The sequence below is a fragment of the Olea europaea genome, chromosome 1 (assembly GCF_002742605.1).
Source record: "Olea europaea var. sylvestris chromosome 1, O_europaea_v1, whole genome shotgun sequence".
Taxonomy (NCBI): Eukaryota; Viridiplantae; Streptophyta; class Magnoliopsida; order Lamiales; family Oleaceae; genus Olea; species Olea europaea.
Window position 1 is genome coordinate 2,931,908 of NC_036237.1, and position 22,641 is coordinate 2,954,548.

Below are 22,641 nucleotides of genomic sequence, written 5' to 3' on the forward strand. Positions count from 1 at the left end.
GTCTATGGTTTTTTATAGAAGGCTAGACAAGAAATTTGGTCGACTGCTAATATAAAATTTTATTAAATTCTATAACATGAATTTTAATTTATCAAAATTAATATTTAGCCCATGTTTATTTTTTAACCACATTTTTCAAAAAATTTAATATTTTGAAACTCATTTTTATTGAATAATGGTAGACAAACAAAAACTTGATTTGCTGTATAATAGCAATGCATATAAATACATCTGCACCTACTTGTGTTTAGGAGTATGATTCAAATATGAGTCTTTTGAAGAGGCGTATTCGATTTGGATAAAGAGAATATTAACCTAGGGTTTCAAGGAAGCTAAGTTAAATAAGGAAACAAAATTCTGTTGAAATTGGATCTCCTAATTGTAATGTATTTTCTTGCATTTTAGGACTCTTATAGAGTTGGTCTATAAATATGAGGCTTCTCTGTCAGTTTTGGAAGACGCAATTTTGTTAAGTTGTACTTATTTTCTCCATACCGTTCAGTAATAAATATCGTTCCTCTGCGATTAACCCTTTTTGTTTTTCTTTACTTTAAATCTTGTTTTCGTGGTGTGATTTTGTTTACTTCAATATTGCCATTAATTCTCATTCTTTACAATCCGATTTAGGATCAACAAGTGGTATTGGAGCTTCCGCGCCCAACAACTTGCATGTTTCAAAGCCCATTGCCATTGGACAGAGAAAATTAGATCGTCGATCTCCAACATTTCTATTTTTCATAAAACCACTCGGTGGAGAATTTATTGATAATAATTAATGGAACGAAGTATTTATCTTAGAACGGGACATACAACCTAACCTCCATCTATCGGTCTCTAGCTTCTTGGTAGAGAAATAGTCCTCAACAAGAAGTATCATTCATAATCTCTGCATTAAATCAACATTTCTCTCGTATAAGTAGGCTCCACCTCTAATTCCATAAAATTGAACATGTGAAAATCCCATGAGATTATTTATTAGAGATGTAAATGATTTCATTTAACTAATTATAATAAAAAGTTGATGACTAGTGAACGGAATCATGTCTTGGGGTTCAAAAGTGGTGGGTGAAACGAGCAGCATTTGAAGAAAATAATAAATATGCCCATTTTATTTAGAAACTTTGTTAAAACAATATTAAAAATAAAAATTTGATTAACCACATATAAAATACAAATAAAAGGACAAAATTAATGTTAAAGTTGATGAAATTATGTAAAGGATGAAATATGCAAGCGAAACTAAGGGTTTGGGAAAAATTCAATTTTAAAGGTTGGAGATGAATTTTTGTAAGTACTAAAATTAGGATCTATCATGCATGTTTCCTAAAGAAAAGCAGAAAAATAATTATTTTGATAGAAAAATCAAACCTAGTGAAGTAGAAACATCAGAAAACCTAAATTATTTTGCTTAATACTTACAATATTTTTTCCCAAACTCTATTTTGAAAAATTAGAAAATTCGGGGGTCTGGACCCCACAACCCCAATGTTGATGACTAACTTGCTCTTTTTAAAAGTTAGAGACCAACTAGCTATTTGAAATATCCGCCTAGCTGTTCGAAAAATCAAGTAGCAATAGTGTTATTTACGTGCAATTGGCAACTGGTCTTTTGCCATTTTGTGTTGATACAATTACTGCCTGCCTTTGCCAACTTGTGAAATGCAATATCTTCTTCAATAACATGTCCGATGGAAGGTCAATTGATGACAAAAGTGACAATTTGAAAGGGAAGAGTAATTAGCACAAATTGTCCATACCTTTCAATGTTATTATACAAAATGTCTTTATTTTTTATTTTTGGTATTTTCACATTTTATTGCGAAAAAAATGTCATTTTCTCAATAAAAAAATGTAAAATAACAAATATACTTTCCTATTTAAATAAAATAAAAAAGAAAAATTAAAGAACAAATTACAATCATACTCCCAGACTTTTAAAAAAATCGCAAATGAGTTCAAATAAATTATTAAAAGGATAATTAACACAAAATGTTCATACTTTCCATATTATTGTGCAAAACGTCCATACCTTTCATTTTTTGACATTTTCACCATTATTTTCACATTACACTGTGAAAATGGGTAATTAGCACAAAAAATCCTTACATTTCAATATTATTGTGCAAAATGTCCATATCTTTTATTTTTGGACATTTTGACCACCATTTTCACTTTTCATTGCAAAAAATGTCATTTTCTCCATTAAAAATGTAATCATATATACTCATATCTAAATAAAACAATATTATACTCCCAAACTTAAAAAAAAAAAAAGTAAATTGATCCAAATAAATTATTAAAATGGTAATTAGCACAAAACGTAGTTATCTTTCAATATTATTGTGTAAAACATCACAACCTTTCATTTCTTGACATTTTCACTATATTTTCACATTTCATAATGAAAATCATCATTTTCATCAATTTTCTCTATTAAAAGCTATAAAATGATGAATATGCCCCATATTTAAATAAAATTAAATTAAAAAAGAAAAATAAGGAATAAATTGCAATTGTACTCCCAAAATTTTCAAAAACGTACAAATAAATTTCAAATAAATAATTAAAAAGGAAATAATTTTATTTAAATAGCAAGAAATGTTCGTTATTTTACATATTTTAATTGAGAAAATTGATGAAAATGATGATTTTCGCAATATAATGTGAAAATAAGGAAGAAAATGCCAAGATATGAAAGGTAGAGACATTTTGCATAATAATATGGTAAGGTATGAACATTTTGTGCTAATTACCCTTTTAATAATTTATTTAGACTAATTTGTAATTTTTAAAAAGTTTGGGAGTATAATTGTAATTTGTTCTTTTTCTTTTTTTTAGGTTTATTTAAATAGGAGGCTATATTTGTTATTTTATATTTTTTGAGAGAAAATACCTTTTCAGCAATGAAATGCAAAAATTAAGGTGAAAATATCTAAAAATGAAAGGTAATGATGTTTTTACACAATAACATTGAAAGATATGAATATTTTGTAATAATTACCTTTATGAAAATCATTATTTTCATCCATTTTTTTAATTAAAAGTTATAAAATGACAAATATACTCTCCTATTTAAATAAAAATAAAATTTATTTCTTTTGTTAATTATTTATGTGGAATTTATTTGTACTTTATTTTAAAAATAAAATAAAATTGGAAGGATAGTTATGATTTGTTATTTATTTATTTATTTATTTTTAAATAGAATGATATATTCGTTATTTTACATCTTTTATCCATCCCCCACTGGAAACGCCACCTTTTGTCTAACTTGCATGTGTCAAGTATACCGCCAATGTTCATCTTGAGCTAGAATTTTTGTTATTACTTAGACTTATATTCCCCAAAAAGTGGATCCCACTATAATAGCTCTGAATAAATTAAATACATGTATTAAGAATTGAGAAAATGGATGAAAATGATGATTTTCATAATGAAATGTGAAAATAAGGGTGAAAATGTTAAAAAATGAAATGTATGGATGTTTTGCACAATAATATTGAAAATATAAGGATGTTTTGTGTTAATTACCCTATTAATAATTTTATTTGGACCGCCCTCGTTCAGCTCCCCCTATATTTATTGAGTTCGACCAGTTGTAAATAGTAGTAGGCCTTCTTCTTCTTCGTTGAATTTCGAATCTTGTTTTGGAAATCGACTTCGCTGAACCCGCACCGTCCCGAATCAACATCAAAAGCTTTTTAGCGATTTTCCTTTCTGTATACACCGTGTACAGCTTCCAATAGATCTCTTGAGCTTTTTGCATTACACCCCTAAGGAAACCCTTCTTATTGGATGATCATGATACTTTTCGAAAATCGAAATTCTTGATCAATGGAGGAACCACCAGGAATGAGGGATTGATGCCAGCCAGAGAGCCATCAAGAGCTATGACCCCGAGTGGGGAGTACACAGGCTGGTGCGAACCGAACCTTTCAATTCATAGATGTAGATCTCGGACATATGAATGGGGATATTCTCGAAACTCACACAGAAAAAAGGATGTTAGTTAGACAAAAAGAAAAGCAACTTTACAGTTTTTTTTTTAAAGTTTGGGAGTATAATTGCAATTTCCTCTTTCGTATTTTTTTTTATAATTTAAATAAGATGATATATTTGTCATTTTACATTTTTTTATTAAGAAATTGACCTTATTCCGCAATGATAATAAGGATGAAAATGTAAAAAAAAATTAAAAAAAGAAAGGTAGAGACGTTTTGCACAACAATATTTTGAAAAGTAATTCTGTGCTAATTACCTGAAAGAACAATGTAGTTTATTCTTCTTCTTTTTCTTCAATTTTTTTTTGGAAAACTAAATCTTAAAATGTAAGCTCCTATACCAAATTCATCCAATGCCTAAATAACTGACGGTGAAACAAGAATATGGGGAATAAGTTTCGTAACTTAGAAAGGGAAAATTGCAGCGGAGGTTCCAAACCTTTCATTTTGTTGCAAAATATACCTTAAACTTTCAAATTTACAACCGTGGTCCCAGACCTTTTATTTTAATTATAGCTGAAGTCCATTGTACAGATTCCGTCCAGAATTCCGTTAGTCAACACTGAAATCAGGTTTTTAACTCAAATTGACAAATGAAATGAGGGGTAAAATGGTATGTTTATATTCTTATAATTAAATAATTAAATAATTAAATAAAAAGCAAAATAAAAAATAAACTTCATCTTCTCCACAACACCCCACTCCCACCCCCGCCTCCACCTTCAAAATCAAAGACTACAGTCGTCACTGCTGCACAACCACTATCATCAGCATCGTCCAACCACCGTCGTTACTGTCGCACAACCACTGTCATCAGCATCGCCTAACCATCGTCGCTACTGTCACACAACTAGCGAAAATGCCTCGGTACAAATTTCATTTTTATCCCAAGAAATATCCTTCAAACCTCTAAAATCCATGGTTAGCTTCCCCAAAATCTTACATTCCAACCATTACAATTTGAGCCTCTGAAATAGATCTAAACATTGAATAGATCTATTTACACTTCATCTAGCAGCAACCCCAAAATCTAAAAAAAATGAAAAAAATGAAAAAAATGAAAAAAGAAGACGAAGCAAATAATGGATGTCAAACGGATTTGAAAAATAAAGCCATTTGCACGGCAGCTATATAAGACCACACCCAAGATAAAATCGGATCATTACTAAAAATTGGAGGTAAAGATAAATTTATAGTCCCATTTTTAGAATTGGGTTTAGATATTGACACAAGCCAATGAACATCCACTGAAGAAGAATCTCGAACGTTACCCACTTTTTTGAAGTCAATGGTGGTGGTGATTGATAGAACGTGCCAGAAAATATTAGTCTTTTTGTGTTTACACTTGTGGCAGAGGGCAAGACATGGTCAAGGGATTTTGTGAGATTGGCGACTACACGACAAATAGGACATTTTTAGATGTTGGAGGAGGCGGTAATGAGGCGGGCGACGGCGTGGAGGTGCTGGGATAGTTGGGCTACTTGGGTGTCGAGGCCGTTGATTTTGGAGGTGGAGGTATTTTGGAGAAGATGAAGTTTATTTTTTATTTTGCTCTTCATTTAATTATTTTATTATATGAATATAAATGGACCATTTTACCCTCATTTCATTTGTCAGTTTGAGTCAAAAATCTAATTTCAGTGTTGACTAACGGAATTCTGGACGGAATCTATACAATGGACTTCGGCTGCAATTAAAAAATGGAAGGGTTGGGACCGCGGTCGTAAATTTGGAAGGTTAAGGTATATTTTGCAAGAAAATGAAAGGTTTAGGACCTTCGCTACAATTTTCCCACTTAGAAAATATATATAATCAGCAATAACCAAAGATTAAATAAAAAAAAAGATTAAATAAGTTTTCCACAGTATTATATACAATCAATAAAAACATTATTATATGCAACTAAATTGAAATGGCATAAACCATTAAGTTGATTAATTTAGAGCAAGAATTGGTCCTCAATCTAATAGATAATTAAAAAAAAAATACAATTAAATATAAAAAATTTCAAGACATTTAAATATTGGGTATATATCAATCATTAATTACCGTGATATTACAAATTTTTTTCTTTTCCACCTTTTCTCTATATATAAATGTCCTTTGGAATTATGATATATGGAATATGGATTATTGAAATTCATTTGTCGTTCTCATTTGCTTTTGAATCAACCGTGGATAAGATAGAGGTCCCCCGATCAAAGGAAAAGGATTTCTGTAGAATCATCATCAAGTGAAATAAATGTGTTTTTCTTTTTCAACAACATTGGACAATATTTTTAAAGGTGAATTTTGCCTTAGTATAGATAGAGATGCCAATGGCCCGAGTTGAGTCGAGTCGAGTCGAGCCGAGCCAACTCAATTCAAAGACATTCGAGCTTGCCTCAGCCTTGTGGACGAGCTTGAAATTTTAGGTATGACTCAAGTCACTCAACCCTTTGGCTCGTGGCTTTACGAGGGGAGTTGAGCCCATATGAGCCACCCAGAAGTACAAAGAAGTTGAGTCCAATCGTTCACAGGTCAAATCATTTTGTTAAGGGAAAATTGCAGCCGAGATATCAAATCTTTCAGTTATTAGCAGACTTAATCAAAACCTTTCATTTGTACCACTCACGATACCAAATCTTTCAAAAATTCGCACTCGAAATCCAAATGGATGAAAATTGTTATTAAATCCATTAGTTGACCTAGAGTCAACATTTTGACCAAAAATTGACTACATTTTAAAGGGTAAAAATGTAACATTATATTTCTAAAAAAAAAAAATTAAAATAAAAAACCTAAAAATAAATACTCTTCATCTTCTTCACATACCCTACACCACCACCCCCGAAAAAAATAAAAATCAAAAATCAAAACCAACAAATGGAACCACCACTACCAAATGAAATTCTTTCTTCAGGTTCATTGTATGTGAACGTATCTATAGAAAGGATGAATTTGTTAATGCTGGATAGTTGAATGTGAGCAGTGGTTTATCTAGTATCCCCCTCAAGCTGATAAATAAGAGCTTGAGGGGCTGTTTTTAATCTTTCTCACCTTGACTATTGGTAGAAGAGTCGTGACCCTATTCCTTGACTCTTAACTGAAATTTGTGTCCTATCTCTCTCACCTCATCCAAATTGTTCCGCCCTCTCAAGCTTGAACAAAGTACTAAGTTATTCTCGAAATTAGCTTGAAGAATTAACATGATGGTCACAACTTGAAGAAATTTGATGACGGTCTTGATTCTTAGGTGTTGAAGATTGATTTGAAAGTAGTGGACGGCAATGGTCGACGTGATTGGAGTGGGTGGACTTTGGTTTGACTTCAGTGGGTGGAGTGGGCTTGGTGGGGAAGAAGAAGAAGATTTTTTTTTTTCAAATTCTTTTCTTTTTATTTTATTTTTGGTTTTTTAATTTAATTATTTTAATTCTTTAATATAAAAATCTAATGTTAAATTTTTACCCTTTAAAACGTAGTCAAAATTTGGTCAAAATGTTGTCTCTAGGTCGGCTAACAGATTCACTAACGATTTCCATCCATTTGGACTCCAAGAACGAATTTTTGAAAGGTTTGATATCGTATGTGTCACGAATGAAAAGGTTATGGTCAAGTCCGTTAATAAACAAAACGTTTGGTACCTCGACTGCAATTTTCCCTCTTTTAATTAATTACAAAATATGTCAAAGTGGAGCAATTTTTTTTAATTAATAAAATAAATCCAAAACCGAGGAAAAACTATCTGAACATGAATTTAAACAACTTGTAACTGCGGAATGCGGAAATTACATATAAATAATATCTTTTGGTGTTTGGATGGTGATGGTTGTGATGTGGACTAAGATTGTGAGATGGTGGTGATTTTGGTCGTATTGGTGGTGGTCGTCATGATGGTGGCGCGGTAGTTGTGGGGTGGAATGGGGATGTTTTTGATTAATTATTTGATTGATTATGACCTGTAAATAATTTGCGATCGATAAATTGTAACCAATAAATAATGTGACCTAAAAATTTGATTCACGACTTACAAATTTTGCGATATGTGATCAATAAATAAATTGTAATCTATAATTTTTTGATTTGTGACTTATGAATTAATTGTGACCTACAAAATTTTTGGTTCACGATTGAGAAATAATATGAAATCAATTAATTCAATAATTTGTAACTAAATAGTATAGAATCGTGACTTTAATATATGTAATTAATAAAATATATTTTTAATTAATTCTTTCATAAATAAAATTTAATTAATGTCTAATTTTTAAAATTTTAACTCTTATTTCTTAATTTTGAAATTGATTATAATTAACGATATGAAATTTTTCCTTACATAATTAACCCTCTCTTACAAGCCCAGTGAAGCCCAATTAAAAGGCCACGTATCCAACTATGACCGAGGCTTGGTTTATTGATAGAGTAACAGGAGGGTGACAAGCGCCGAAAGGTTTTTACCATGGTAATACGCTACCAATGGGGTAGCAATTTAATGTGAAGGAGAGGGAAAAAGGGAGACGTGTTCATCATCCCCTTGGCACCAATTTATCTCGTGTTGCAGACTTGCATTGATTTTTACAAGAATAAGTCAGCTTCTTCATTACCAAACCTGGAAGGTAGTAACAGATTTATTTGTGAAAAATGGGCATTATATGTTGAAATCACACTCGATTTGATTGTTTTGAATGGTTTAATTTCAATTCAACTCCTTAGAATTTATTTATTTTTCTTTTCTAAAATTGTTGTTTCTTGATGGTAATCTTCCTCTAGCGACAGCGATTTTCTCGACAACATCTCTCCTGAACTTTGATGCGCTTGTTTATGGTTTTCTCGCCTTTAGTGCTGGCCGGCCCTCAAGTGTAATTGTGGAATACCTAGGACCAAAATCCAATGGGGGCAGTTGTTCCATCTAGACCTCGATGCTCCGTTCCTGCATTATCGTTTTTGCATTTTTAATATGTGCATTTTGTTTAATTTGAAAATGAAAGTTTTTATTCTTTGTGATTTTGGGTTTTTCTTTATATGTAGATTTTAGACTGGATTGAAGTGGGGTGAGATACATTCTATAAAGGAAGGTAATTTTTCCCCTGGTACTGGCTGCCCCTCAAGTGTAATTGTGGAATATCCAGGACCAAAATCCAATGGGAGCAGTTGTTCGTAATACACCTCAATGCTCGGTTCCTGGATTAATTTGTTTTTTGCATTTTTAGTATGTGCATTTTGTTTAATTTGAAAGTGAAAGTTTTTATTCTTTGTGATTTTGGGTTTTTGTTTGCATGTAAATTTTAGACTGGATTGAAGTGCGGTGAGATACATTTTATAAAGGGATTTTTTAAATAAAGATCTGGGTTTTGGATTATATATTGTTTTGACTACGGTTATTGATGGCAACTCCGAGTGGACCTCGTCCGGGGAATATCCCACCAATTTATACTCCTAATTCTCTTGCTAATAATATGCAAGACTTGCAAATTAATCAACCTAATCTGCAACAGCCAAAAAATCCTACTGGTGGTGCCTCTAGACCACCTATCACTTTACCATTTGGTCAGCAGCCTCCACCTTTTGCTGGAACCCGGCCAGGTCCACCTCTGCCCAGTGCCTTTACAGGGGGGCCTGGGCTCCCTAGCCCTAGTGGCCCCCCGAATACATTGTCACCAAATGTGGCATCTACTAGGCCCACTGGCCCACCACCTGGATCTCAGCCTTCTCCTCGTTTCACTTTGAGACCGCTTCCTCCTGGGTTGCTGCCATCTTCTATGGGTGCTGCCACTGTTTCCGTTGCCAGTGGTTCTTCGCCGCAATTGGGACCTGGTCCTCATCAACAACCATACGTGTCTTCTGGTTTGATGTCCGGTCCTGCTGTCCCACCACCGTTAAGCACTTCTGGTCCACTTAGTAATGGACTGTCCAGGATCACAACTGCACAACCCCAAGATGGCCCACGTTTCCCTCCTGTCATGGGTAGTACACCGCAGCCACCTCCAATTGCAGCACCGCAGCAAGCAAGAATACTATCATCTGGATCATCTTCCCAGCACCCACAACTATGGGACAGATGCGATACTTCTTGAGAATGGAAGTGGCCACTTCAAAGAAAGGTATTAGTGTTTTGCAACGGAAGTACATACTTGATTTTATGAAACTGGCATGATTGAATGCAAACCAAGTGTTATACCACTATAGGTAGGAAGAAAAGATGAAAGCATGAGAAAGTCACTCGTAAAGGACAGATATCAGCGACTAGTTGGAAAATTAATCTCACACTAGCCTTGATATTGCATTCGCAGTGTGATAAATCGACACATGTACTCTCCAAAGGAAGTTCACTTGGAAGCAATATACAAAATCCTCAAATATCTCAAATGTATCCCTGGATAGGGACTATTAATAAAAAATGAAAGAACGGAAATAGAAGTCTTCACCGATGCAGACTGGGTTGGTTCACGAGAAGATAGGATATCAACTACAAGCTATTGTACCTTTTATTGGGGAAATTTGTTAATTTGGAGAAGTAAGCGCAAAATGTGAAAGCTAGAAGTAATGTTGATGTTGAGTTTAGAGCAGTTGTACAAGGAATATGTGAAGGACTGTGAATAAGAAAATTATAGGTTACGGTAAAACTTCTAATCAAACTCTATTGAGACAACAAAACAGCTATTAACATCTCTCTCAATCCAATCCAACATGATCGAACCAAATATGTGAAAGTAGACGGAAATTTCATCAAAGAAAAAGTTGAAGGTGGGATTATATGGATGACCTATGTTCCAACCAAAGAACAAATCGAAGATATCTTCACAAAAGGACTACTGCGACAAAGCTTTGAGGATTTCATTTACAAGTTAGACATGGTCAACATTTACGATCTAACTTAAGGGGGAGTGGAGAAATCCCGTAATTATTATGGGATTGATTATGTATTATTGTATAACCATATTTGGATTAGGAGAATTTCTTCCTTCCATGCTTAGATAGTTACCTTATTGGTCCCTGTTTGTATACTATATATTGAGGCCTAGAATTGTAAAAGTTGAAGAGTGAAAAATAAAATAATTTACTTCAAAATTCTGCTCTAATTAATGAAGTGTATGTTTGTCAAAAATTATAATTGATTAATAACAGTGGGTTCCAAGGAATATGTGGTCAAAAAGTAGGTAAAAGTTGTGGGTAATACGAAATGTGTAGATTAAGCCCCTGTTTGATTGGCATTATTTGGCAAAAACAAAGTTTTGAATAATGAATTTTTGGAGAATGTGTGGTTAAAAAGTTGGAAGAAGTTTTGGATTTATATGCAGAATATTTATCGTATGAATGTGTGGTTGGAAATGAGTATGCTTTTTTTTACAACCATAGGCGTTCGGGCCAACTCATGCGTACTTCGATTAATCCCACGGGACCCTGAAGTTTGTAGCCGGGAACTTACCTCAGTGGCCCTGAGGGAACCTGAAACAGTGACCATTGGAGAGCAAACTCAAAGCCTGACTACTGAGTTATTCCTCAGGGTTAATGTAAAATAAAGGGTTCTGAAATAATTGTTAAACAGGGGCTAAGTACAGTATGACCAAATTTATGAGTAGACGTGGATTTTTTTCTTCGACTAGATTTGTCAGAAATTATTACTCCATTTTCTTACCTCAGTATTTATAATTAGACCAGATTTATATGTACAGCAGATAGTGTTTTGTCTCCCATTTTGGGATTCTGCTTCATTTGTTTATTTTTTATTTAGCCCCCTCTCTTTTAACTTTTCGGGCTTACTCAAAAGCTATGGATTGCAAGCTGATGGAAGAATTGATGATAGGTCCTTTTGGATTAATTATGTTTCCCATTTATCTACTCATTTGACAATCCCATTGGTATACTCCAGGATGATGGCCATTCACAACCTTGATGAGAAGGTATGAATTTGTTCATGATGGCATAATAGGTGCTCTTGACATAGCACTCATATCTTATCTTAATGCTGAATTGTCAGGAGATGGATGATTCCCTCATTCCCAAGACAGTTCTACTTTCCAGTGAGCACATCACTGATGAGGGAATTTATCTTCTCGAGAATGGTGAAGATTGTTTAATTTATGTTGGTAACTCTATCAATCCTGATATATCGCGCCAGGTGTTAGGCATTTCATTGGTTGAAGAAATCTCTAGTCAGGTATTCTCACCCGTATCATGGTTGAACATTTTTATTATTTTCAACATACTTGATATCGTTAAAATACTTAGTGATGATGATTTCATTTGGAAATAACATGCATACATTTTCCTTTCCCTGGATACTTTTTCTACCTAAAGAGTTTTTTAGGAACTTGGATGTCCTACTTTATTGGTACTTTATTCTGTCAAGATGCATTAGTTTCCAATTTTTGCCTTTTCAGTTTGTACTGCAGCAATATGATAATCCATTGTCAAAGAAGCTAAACAATATTGTCAATGAGATAAGGCGTCAGAGAAGTTCCTGTGACTGCTTCACTGAATACGGTTATTATTTTTCTACATGCACAATATTTTCAGCAAGTAATGTTTTTCCCTCTGGCACTGCAGCTTAAAATTATGCAGAAAAGGAGATCCATCAGGTTAGTGAATGGAAAACCTATTTAAACTATCCAAGCCGGGGAAAATGAAAAGAGAAGCATGGAGCTGACATGATGTTGGACAATTTTTTGGATTTAGAGTATTTTTTAGTTTGCTGTGGTCTTCTATAATCCGGTACTTTTGGTGTTTCAGGGACAATGTTTTTCTCCTACATGGTAGAGGACAAGACTTCAGGCCGGCTTTCATATGTCGAGTTTCTAATACATATCCATCAACTTATTCAAAGAAAAACGCTTTGAAAAAAATTATACACTCGATCAATTTTGTTTACAATTCTGATTACCTTAAGGATGGCTACACGGGATTTCAAGATCGAAAATTGCAGGTTTTTACCATAGTATTCTGGTGGATAGCAAAGCGGTAATAACCTTGTTATAGGTGGTTTGATTGTTAAATGGTTTTCCATACTTGATTAGAGGTTCTTGATTTCGATAAAAATAAATCATGGTTTTATGTATTATATCTTTATATTGGTGTTTATGATCTCTCAATTCATTTTCATTTGACCCTGTTAGTAAAATTGAATTGTACAGTAAGTTTACTAATAGATGGATAAAATTATATCATTTTGGCTTATCAGCAAAAGAATTTCTTTTGTTGCAATTTAAAGATTGCTGTATCATTTAGATGGATAAAATAGTTACTCATTTACTGCCATGTACGTGCAGTGCTGTGCATATAGGGATGCACAATGTAATGAACACAATTTTATCCATTGAGTTCCCCCATTTTTTTTTATTTTTTTTTATCCATTGATATCTATCTTTTTGAGATATGAATCCCTGTCGTCACCTAACTTCGTTTCTGGCAAAAAAGAAAGTTACTTTCAAATTCATTTTTACCCTTTTTTTAAGGCTTAGCCAAACATGCTCTTAATCTAGCATTCAGTGACTAATGATTTAAAACAATAAAATTGACATGCACCGTTAAATATTTTGACGTTGACCCATAGACAACAATGAAATACACATCAAAATTCAATCCAACTTGTTTATTAGACCATTTACTCCACCACTCACATGGACTACGGCAAATCTTTCTTCAGAGCCCTCAATTCACGAATAGCTTCTTCTTGTTTTCTTACCAAATCCATGTGAGTGGTGAAGTAATCCAGCGAAGCCCTGGTAGATGCGTAAATAAATAAAAAAAAAAAAAAAAAAAAAAAAAAAAAAAAAAAAGACTACAAAACTGTAGTTCTTGTTATTTACTCCGGTTTCAAGTAAATATTTTTAAAAAATCCATACCCTCTAAAATCTTATATTGAGCTTCTTCATAAAATCCTTCAGCTCGGTGCAGAGTTTCTTTGCAAGAGGATACCCATGCATCATAACACCATTGCAGTGCAGACCTAGAATTATCGTTCAGGTCACATATTAATTTCTTTAATAACAAAGAAGATAAATGAAAACAGGCTAATAACAGAAACTTTAGCATGCAGCATGGAGATTTTATACTTATGTTCTTTTTCATAGGTTTGGTAAAGTTTTTACTATCTTTTCCCGGAAATGTATAATAGAAACAGATCTTCCAGTAAACTTGGTTCTCTATCTTAGTTTTACTCCAATATGTGTCCGTACATCCATTATCTATCTGCTTTGACAGATAATTATAAACTCTTTCAAAGTAGCGAATATCTTAGAAAGTCATTTGTCAAAGGAAAAAGATGCAAAATACTTGATCGAACTCTACCCTTCTCTCTGATAAAACACACATTCGATTATGAAGATAACTGAAAAGGAATTTTCTGACTTCACAGAAAAAAGAAGATTAAGCTATTATATTAATGCATAATGCAACAAGAACATACTGCCAACACAACTGAAAAGCATTTTTTACCGTGATATGTGTGAGATAGTGATAGCAAGAGAATATATGTGAGGTGGATCACTACATCCACATATCACAGGTTAATTGGTCTAGAGAAATGAAGGGAATTGTGCTAGTTTAGAAATATTTTGGACTATTGGATTTAATCTTGTGGTCAATTTTCCTTCCTAGTCATGTCACATTTCCATAATATAATATTTGAAATTGAATTCAAATGGTTTTGCCTCTATAATTATCAGACTTCTTCACTTGGTTCATTTGATGTTGACATAACAATAGAGAGAAAGCATAGATCGATAACCAAGTGGGAGCATTTCATATCTCCGGGGAAATTCTTGGTGGCTTCCGATGGATCTTTTCTCAGTAGATCCATTGTCATTCCCGTGGACGACGGTGTATAATTTTGTGTGGCACAAATCTGAGCTCAACATCGTAGGATACTCCATTGGTAGTATTGAAGAAGCTTTGGGTCGATTGGTTCGGTTTTAACACTTTGAGAGTTTATCTTTCCGTATTGTAGTTGTAATAATCATTTATACACTATACTTTAAACTCTACGATATACAACTTCAAAAATTTATGGACTACAGATTCACAACATCAAAAACCAAGTGAAAATTAGTCAGAGTGCTGTCCAACCTGAACTGTACTTGCCCCAAGAAGTATCAAGTTAGCAGCATCACCACCGGTCTCTACGCCTCCAACGCCGGAAAGCGAACAGTCTTTATCTCCAAATTCCTTTATCATCATCAGTGCAATGCTCATCACTTTTGCAAGTGCAATAGGGTGGACTGCTTTTGAAGAATAGCTACCAGGAGTCTGAGTATCTGGGATGAAGTTAAAAATAAAAAATAAAAAAATGAAGCATAAGAAGATCAACTCAAAAATCATTCATGTTTTAGCAAAGAATTTACCCCTCCACGCAAGGCTCTGGTCTAAAGGTATCAAGATCAATTCCCATAACACTCATGACCGTATTGATAGCAGAAACCCCTTCGCATCCAGTACTAAGAGCCACTCTAGCTGGCTATTATAAAACAGCAATAAGTTGAATCATTAGCAGAAAGTTGTTGGTAGACAGCATGAAGCAGATGGACCTAAAAATGGCACACGCAATAATACAAACCTGTGTAATGTCAGTGATATTTGGAGTCATCTTTGTCCAAACTAGAAACGTGGCTTTTTCATTAATCCAACCGCATACTTCCTCCAAAAGTGCACAATCTTGGCCAACTGCAGCACCCATTTTACGCTCTGGCATACCATGAGGGCATGAAAAGTTGATTTCAAAAGCTTCCCACATCAAAAAATAACGACTGACCTTAAAGAATATAACTGTAATAAAACTTAGATATTGTGAAATGTTTTGTAACTCGAGCAATAAGACTACAGTATCGATTGCTTACAATTCCAGTTTCTGTTGGAAAAAATCACACCAAAATTTTCGGTGGGACCGGTTGGTCCAATTTGGAAAATCAAAGTTGATCCGTGTTCTCTTCCGTGAGAGCATCAAAATCATATATTTATTTGTCAAAAGTGAAGTTTGGGTAAATGAAAAATTAGAGTTCAAAAATGACTATTGGAAGATGGTTATATGGGAAAAAATTGAACTTAGTCCCACATAGAAAAAATATGAAAGCAAGAACCACTGTAAATATAGCTATACATTGGAAATGTGTAATCATGTGTAGCATAGAAACTCTCTCCACGTGCGCGCGCAGGGGGTGCAAATCTCGGACCGAAATTGCCTTCGGACCTTAAAATTGTGTGCGGGCGCAACTTGCGTACACGAATGTCGGACCGAACGGAGCAAAAATTGACCCCTTAAACATATGAAAAATCTCACCAGAAAACACACGAAAAATTCCCAAATTCTGTCCTAGTGGTTGTTCATACGTTAAATCGGTTCGTCGGAGTAGTTTCTGTAGTGCTCAGATTCTGATGGTTTTGCCGTTGTATTCTGAGAAACAGACGCTCGGACTAGACATCAAGCACTTACGATAAGAAGAAGAATTTATTTTAAAGAAACTGTGATTACACAGACCTCGGATTAAAAGTCTATTTTCATATTTATATGCTTTCCAGATTTATTTAACTTTCAGTCTAATTTCTGGAATTTATATTATGTTTGTGTTTCTGCAAATAATATACTTGTTGTACTTGTTCAAGTAGTTTAATTTGTTTTAATTCTCACAATTTAGAAAATATTTTGTATATATATGAAACCAATTAAATTTACCAACAGTTTCCTCAACTCGTTCAATGAGTTCCTGCCATGCAGCTTTACCATACTCTTCCATTATTGAAGCAATAAGGATCCTGTCAGGATACTCTTCTTCCAACTGTCTGAATTCCTTATCATAGTCTCTAAGGGCCGATCACTTGTAAGTTCAATATTCTCCCACCCAATAATCTGTCCTTTCAATGAGCCGTTTACTCCTGCTCGTAATTTAGCATATCGAGGAGTAACATTTACAACTTTTGCAGCATCCAGAGATACCTATATGTAATGGTACAGGATCAAGAGTTTTGCATTTACAAATGATAAACAAGAAGATGGAGCATATATTCTGAAGAAACCAACATTTCAACATAGATTTATTAATGGCAAGCAAAATCTAACCAGGTACATCTTGGCTCTTTCTCCCTCTTTTCAACTTTAAACTAACTGAGTGCCCTCTAAATTGATTTGCATGACATATCATTTCCTTTTGTCGAGTAACATCATTGGCACATGTCACAAAGAAAAAAGCTGGAGATCCCGGGATTTAGTAAGTGGCGGGCCCCGCATGTGTGAAGATCCAGGGTCGAGGTGGCAGCACCTCGACCTGGAATTATCCCGGGTTCTAAAGCATCACTTTATCACAAAACGATTCAGAGTTTTCTTGTCCCATCTAATTCATACATGGCACATAATGTGAGGAAAGTGGTAAGCCCAAATTCTAAATGCACCCTTTTTTTTTAAGACAAAAATAAGTAGTTTCGTGCTTGGCAACATTGTTACTTATAAGTAGAACCAAAAAGGAAAGTATTCAATATTCAAAATTCTTTAACAAACTCGTATGCATTATATGCAAAAAATTACTATTTAATAGATAATAACACAAATAACGTTTATGCTTCGATTTAATTATCATCTATTAGTTAATTAGACATATGTATGATGTAACCTATGAAGAAGTCCTTTCAAACACTACAAGTTTAAAGTAGTTTTCATGGCCATTTGGCCTTATTAAAATTGGCAACGTTAACTGAATCATTTCATTGGTAAACTTTTCAAATAAAAATTCATTAGTTTTGTATTCACAAGTGGAGAAAAAAAAGTAACAAACACCCTTAAATGTTCAGCCTAACTATCTCTAATTTGTAACCAATGAGTATCAACTCCTTTTTAATATGCATATTTAAATAATTTTAGTTTCTAGACTTACACTGTTACACATAAGAAAATAAAAAATATATATCTGCAGAGATCGAGAATTGAATACATTCAGCAAAGTTTAAAGCTTATAAAAACGTAAATTCTATTAAATAGTAATAAATCACAGGGTTAATGCGGATTCATCCAGCTTTTTGACTGCAAGTGGAACATGATTACCTATTTCCAACTTTCACCAAAAGAATAATTTATTTAAAACTTACTAATCATATGTAAGTTTCCTTATTAAACATGCAATTAAATGAATTACCGTTTTGGCGATGGCAGCACCCCAACCTTCATCAAAGGCCCGCTTCATGACAGCGTAATGGGTTCCGGGAGGACCCGATCCGATGACAAATGGGTTGGGCATTTTCAACCGGTTGACAGTAACACTAAGACCAGGCTTTCCAGCAGCATATTTTTCGAAGCCAATATCCTAAATGACACTGTTTTTACGACTCCGCCGCCATCTAGGCCGCCTCCGAGTCACGGTACACTTGGCCACCGAATTACTACCGGCTCCCATCCTGATATGATTTGCAAATCTTAAAGAAGCCATTGTGTTTCAGGACTTTGTGAAAAAATACGGAGTTTGCAGGTGAGGATGAACATGATATTAAGTGAACTTTTAAAGCATGCAATTAAATGATATTAAATTAGGCAAAAAAAAAAAAAATTAATTTATTATCTCCCATATGTAAAAAAGTAGATACATGACATGATAAAAAAAATAAAAAAAAAATAAAAGAAAATGCTGACATATCTGTGAATTTTTGAAGAATGAATTTAAATTAAAAAAAATAAAATCTGTCACTTATGCAATTATAAATTCGTTGATTTAAAAAATTACATATTTGGTTTTCTTAATGATAATCAACCATTCAAAATCAACACCACCGTTTGACTAAGAAAAGAAAGACAATAATTAAATGGACTTCGTTGTATATATGTACAGGATTTTTGTACATACAGCTTGATAAGAAGTCAATTCTGCCCAAAAAAAATGGGGTGTTGACAGTCAATACGATGTTGTCAACATTTTATCTAACATTTTTTTTAATCGCATGTGTACGATATCGAACAAGTAATATAATGGACCTTTGAGATCGGATTATCGTTTTCACGAGAACTATACTTTAATACTCAATTTAATATTTCTAACTGCTATTCGACAAAAGCAAATAAATATTTGTGATTATTAATTTAATAATACTTGAAAAATACCAAAATTGCACACAAGAAAGATAAAAGAACAAGAATCTTGAATAAAAGAAATAAAGGGTCTCAAAAGATTACGTTGTTTGCCCTAATATTAAATTTAGCTATTTATAATAATGGAAGAAAAACTAAAGATTTGCATTGAGCACATCACCATGTTTTGAATTGAGATGTAGAAAATAGGATGAATTTTGCACTAAGTTTTCTTCTTGCTTCCAATCTTGATTTCAAAACTTAGATCTTGATTTCTTGCTTTCTTTCCTTTTGATTTTCTCTCGGAATCTCATGTTATATATTGTGCCTCTTAATGTGTGGAAAAATCCCTTTTAAAGTCTTCAATTCCTCTATTTATACTTCCCTTTATATCCTCCACAAAGTTGGAGTCTTCATGGATTTTTCACGAGCCAAAATGGTGTATTCCTAAAACGGGCGGCGCAATGCCTAAGCATTAGGAGGCAGCACCTAATCCTTGTGATCAAATTCAGTATGGTGTTTAGGCGCTACACTTATAGCGCTGGGTGCTATAAATGCAATGCCAAGGTGCTGCCTTTTTGTCCAAAATTTTTGCTTTTTTGCTGTTCATAGCACTGGACGGTTGGTTTTCCAATGTCTGGGCGTTGATTTGTTGTCCCAAAATTTGTCATTGACTTGTTTGTTCACTTTAACACAATTTTACATCGACTCTCGTAACTTTTAAAACAACACCAACAAATACAACAAAAACGTTCTATACTTATGAAATCTAACAATTAATCAAATTAAAATTACGTATAACTTTGAGTAAAAACACACATGTTACTTGTACAGTGTGATTGTAGCAAAATTCTAATTAAATAGTGGCCAATTTGGTGAAGTTAGCTTAGCTCTCCTTTTCAAAGTTGATTTCAGTACATTAATTAACCACGTGGATCATGTGCGCCTTAATAATCCATTATAAAATTAGAACTAACTACATAGACATTTTTTTATGACAATTTTAAATACAAACTCTCTTTACAAATTTTTAATACAATAAGCCTATTTGTAGAAGGGATGTGTAGATGCAGCACTGGTAGCACTGTATTGGATACTGCCAAAAAGTGCAAGAGTTATGCGACAATAACAAAGGAATTTGACAAAATTGAACGATAAAGTTGGATTTACATCAATTATTTCAAAAATAGATTTTTAAATCATTTGAAATCAGTGGTCTGAATTCTGCCAACACACTTTGTAAAGCCACTTTTGTAATCTTACTTTATTGAAGTAGAATTATTGAAAGTGCAATATTGGCAGCCAATGCAAACACCTCTTATTTCAAATTTTGAATAATGCACGCCCATATAAGATTTATGATAATTTCATGAACGCTTCATCATTTTTCAAAAATTATACAAACCTCCGTCATTTCACATTTTGAATAATGCATATCTTTCTTAACCACTTGTTTGACATGTTAATGTAAATAGTAGTTGTAATACTTAATATATCTGTACGAAATTTTTTTCATCTCATAGCCCGTTTTAGAACCTCTATCTCAACAATAAATTTATTTATAATATTGATTATTCAAAACACGTCAACACTCTCATAATTAGATACTTGAATGTATTAACTTAAAATATATCAGCAAATACTCTAATTTATGTTGTTGACCCCAAAAAGTGTTGCCAACAGATGTCGATCCCATCCGCACACATGTGGGCGAATGTCCAACACGTTATGACACGTGGACGGTCTACAACGAGCGATTCAAAGGGCATGGGAGTAGCCCAATGACGCTGGACGGTGACGTTCAAAATTCGACGGGTTGTTCGTGATCCGATTGTACAATAATTACCAACTGGTGTTCGTAAATGTACATGTAAATATATGTAGACTCGATTTGTGTATTGCAAATAAATGAGAAAGAGTTGAGTAAAGTATAGTTCTTTGTATTGATTCTTGCATTAGTCCTTTGATGTTACACAAGAGAAGTATTTATAGTGATACATGTGAATGGGGGCCCGTGGATGAGGTGGCACGTGGCCTCATCTCTTTGATTCAAACATCTTATCCTAGACAGGGGGCTTGACTTGCTAGTTTGCTGCACATTTATTGCTTGTGCAGAGCCTTTATGCTAGTGACAAGACTTGACTTCTATGCTTATGACAAACGTTCCATCAATCATTCGAATAAGATTTTTGTGTAGACGATCTCTTGAGAGAAGTGATCATGGAGGACGTTCCTATGTGGTTCGGAGGCTTCTGCATCAGTTTCGGTGCTTCGACCATTTCATACAATACTTCCACATAAGGGCTTCAGCTAACTTCAACCAGCTCCGCATCATGGCGTCGAGCTATAGGCCTCAGCATGTTGACCTCGGTTACCATTACAGGCCTCTGTGAAAGGGCATGCCTCGAATTTAAGGGCTTCGGCCGTAGCCCACCTCAACAATATAAACCGCCTCGGCTGAAGTGCCACGTGGTTCGACCTGAGTGGGCCATTGGCCCAGGTAGATTGGCCAAGTATGACAATAAGCAACAATAGTCCCCCAAGTCCAAGTATAGATATTTATGTCATGGTTGGAGTTTGATATATGCTGCCTGAAGAGACCGAGGCTATGTTGAGGTGGAAGTTGAGGTGGTTGGGAAACTAAACTGACGAGGCTCCCATAGTTCTAAATTTCCTTGTCCTTTTGATTGGATACTGATGTGCCGACTTGACGTTCTTATGCAGATAAATTCAAGAGGAAGGAGTACCCAGCTCCAGACATGGCTACAATTCTGAAGGCTACCACCACCGTCAAGGCTAGGGCCTTGAAGCCGGGGTCTAGTGGGGCCAAGGAGGTCCGAGGCAGGGTGAAACGCCTTTCCAAGGACAGTACTCCAAAGGCTTCCGAAGAGGGAGCTTCCCAGAGGCAGGAAAGGCCAACAGAGCCTTGGGGAAAAGAAAAGGTCCCAGAGGAGGTGAAAAGGAGGAAGCTGGTGCACGTTACTAGCTCGTCCGAGAAATTTGGGACATCAGTGTCCCACGAGGCCAAATCAACAGGCGAGCCAAAGCTGCTCGCATATGCCTCCAAAGCCATCAAGTTAGAAATGGTCAGAGAGGCAGAGGCTGAGGAGGACACGGAGGAGGCTGCGAGGAGGGCTGCCGAGGAGGAGGCAGCTAAACAAAAGCCTGTTCGGGAGAAGGGGAAGTCTCCAAGCTTCCTAGCTGGAAGGGAGGAGACCTTGGCCCGGCCTTGGTGGAGGCTCTTCCCCAAGAGGTCCGAAGCGCCACGGAGAATTTTTATCGGTTCTGGACGGACAGGTGGCAGCTACATGTCTCCTCCTGCGATGCCACCGACCTGACGAGGGCGTTGGTGAGCCAAAGTGTCAGAACTTTGGCCTCGCTCTTGAATGTAGGGAGGCCTTGAGTGATTTTCAAACAAGGACCCAGTTTTCGGAGGAGAAGACGGCCTCCCTTGCAGAGGAGTTGAAGGCAGTTAGGGTCGAGGCGGAAGAAGTCAGGGCCCAAAAACTTGAAGAAATGGCCAAGCTTGAGTCTGCCTTGGCCCAGATTGAGGCCTTGAAGAAGGAGGTCCATGAGTCACAGTGCGAGGTGGCTTCTCTTACAAAGAAAGTGGAGGTCTCCAAT

At 34.8% G+C, this 22,641-nt stretch overlaps 1 protein-coding gene and 1 pseudogene across 9 annotated transcripts; one reads left to right on the forward strand and one right to left on the reverse strand.

Annotated features, from left to right (window-relative positions):
* The first annotated feature begins 8,412 nt into the window (after positions 1-8,412).
* LOC111371781 (protein transport protein Sec24-like CEF) lies at positions 8,413-13,154 on the forward strand. Of its 9 annotated transcripts, none has more exons than XM_022994184.1 (6): positions 8,415-8,596; positions 8,751-9,055; positions 11,785-11,881; positions 11,959-12,138; positions 12,528-12,559; positions 12,711-13,154. In XM_022994184.1, exons 3-6 carry the CDS (start codon positions 11,852-11,854, stop codon positions 12,940-12,942), a joined length of 474 nt encoding a protein of 157 aa, XP_022849952.1. In that variant the 5' UTR covers positions 8,415-8,596; positions 8,751-9,055; positions 11,785-11,851; the 3' UTR covers positions 12,943-13,154. The 9 variants fall into 9 exon arrangements, with proteins under 9 accessions (XP_022850023.1, XP_022849791.1, XP_022849866.1 ...); XM_022994395.1 differs by adding an exon at positions 12,362-12,443 and having other exon boundaries at positions 8,751-11,881; positions 12,711-12,725; XM_022994140.1 differs by having other exon boundaries at positions 8,751-11,881.
* Positions 13,155-16,302: 3,148 nt separating this feature from the next.
* Positions 16,303-18,385, reverse strand: LOC111403066 (annotated as a pseudogene).
* Between the last annotated feature and the right edge of the window lie 4,256 nt (positions 18,386-22,641).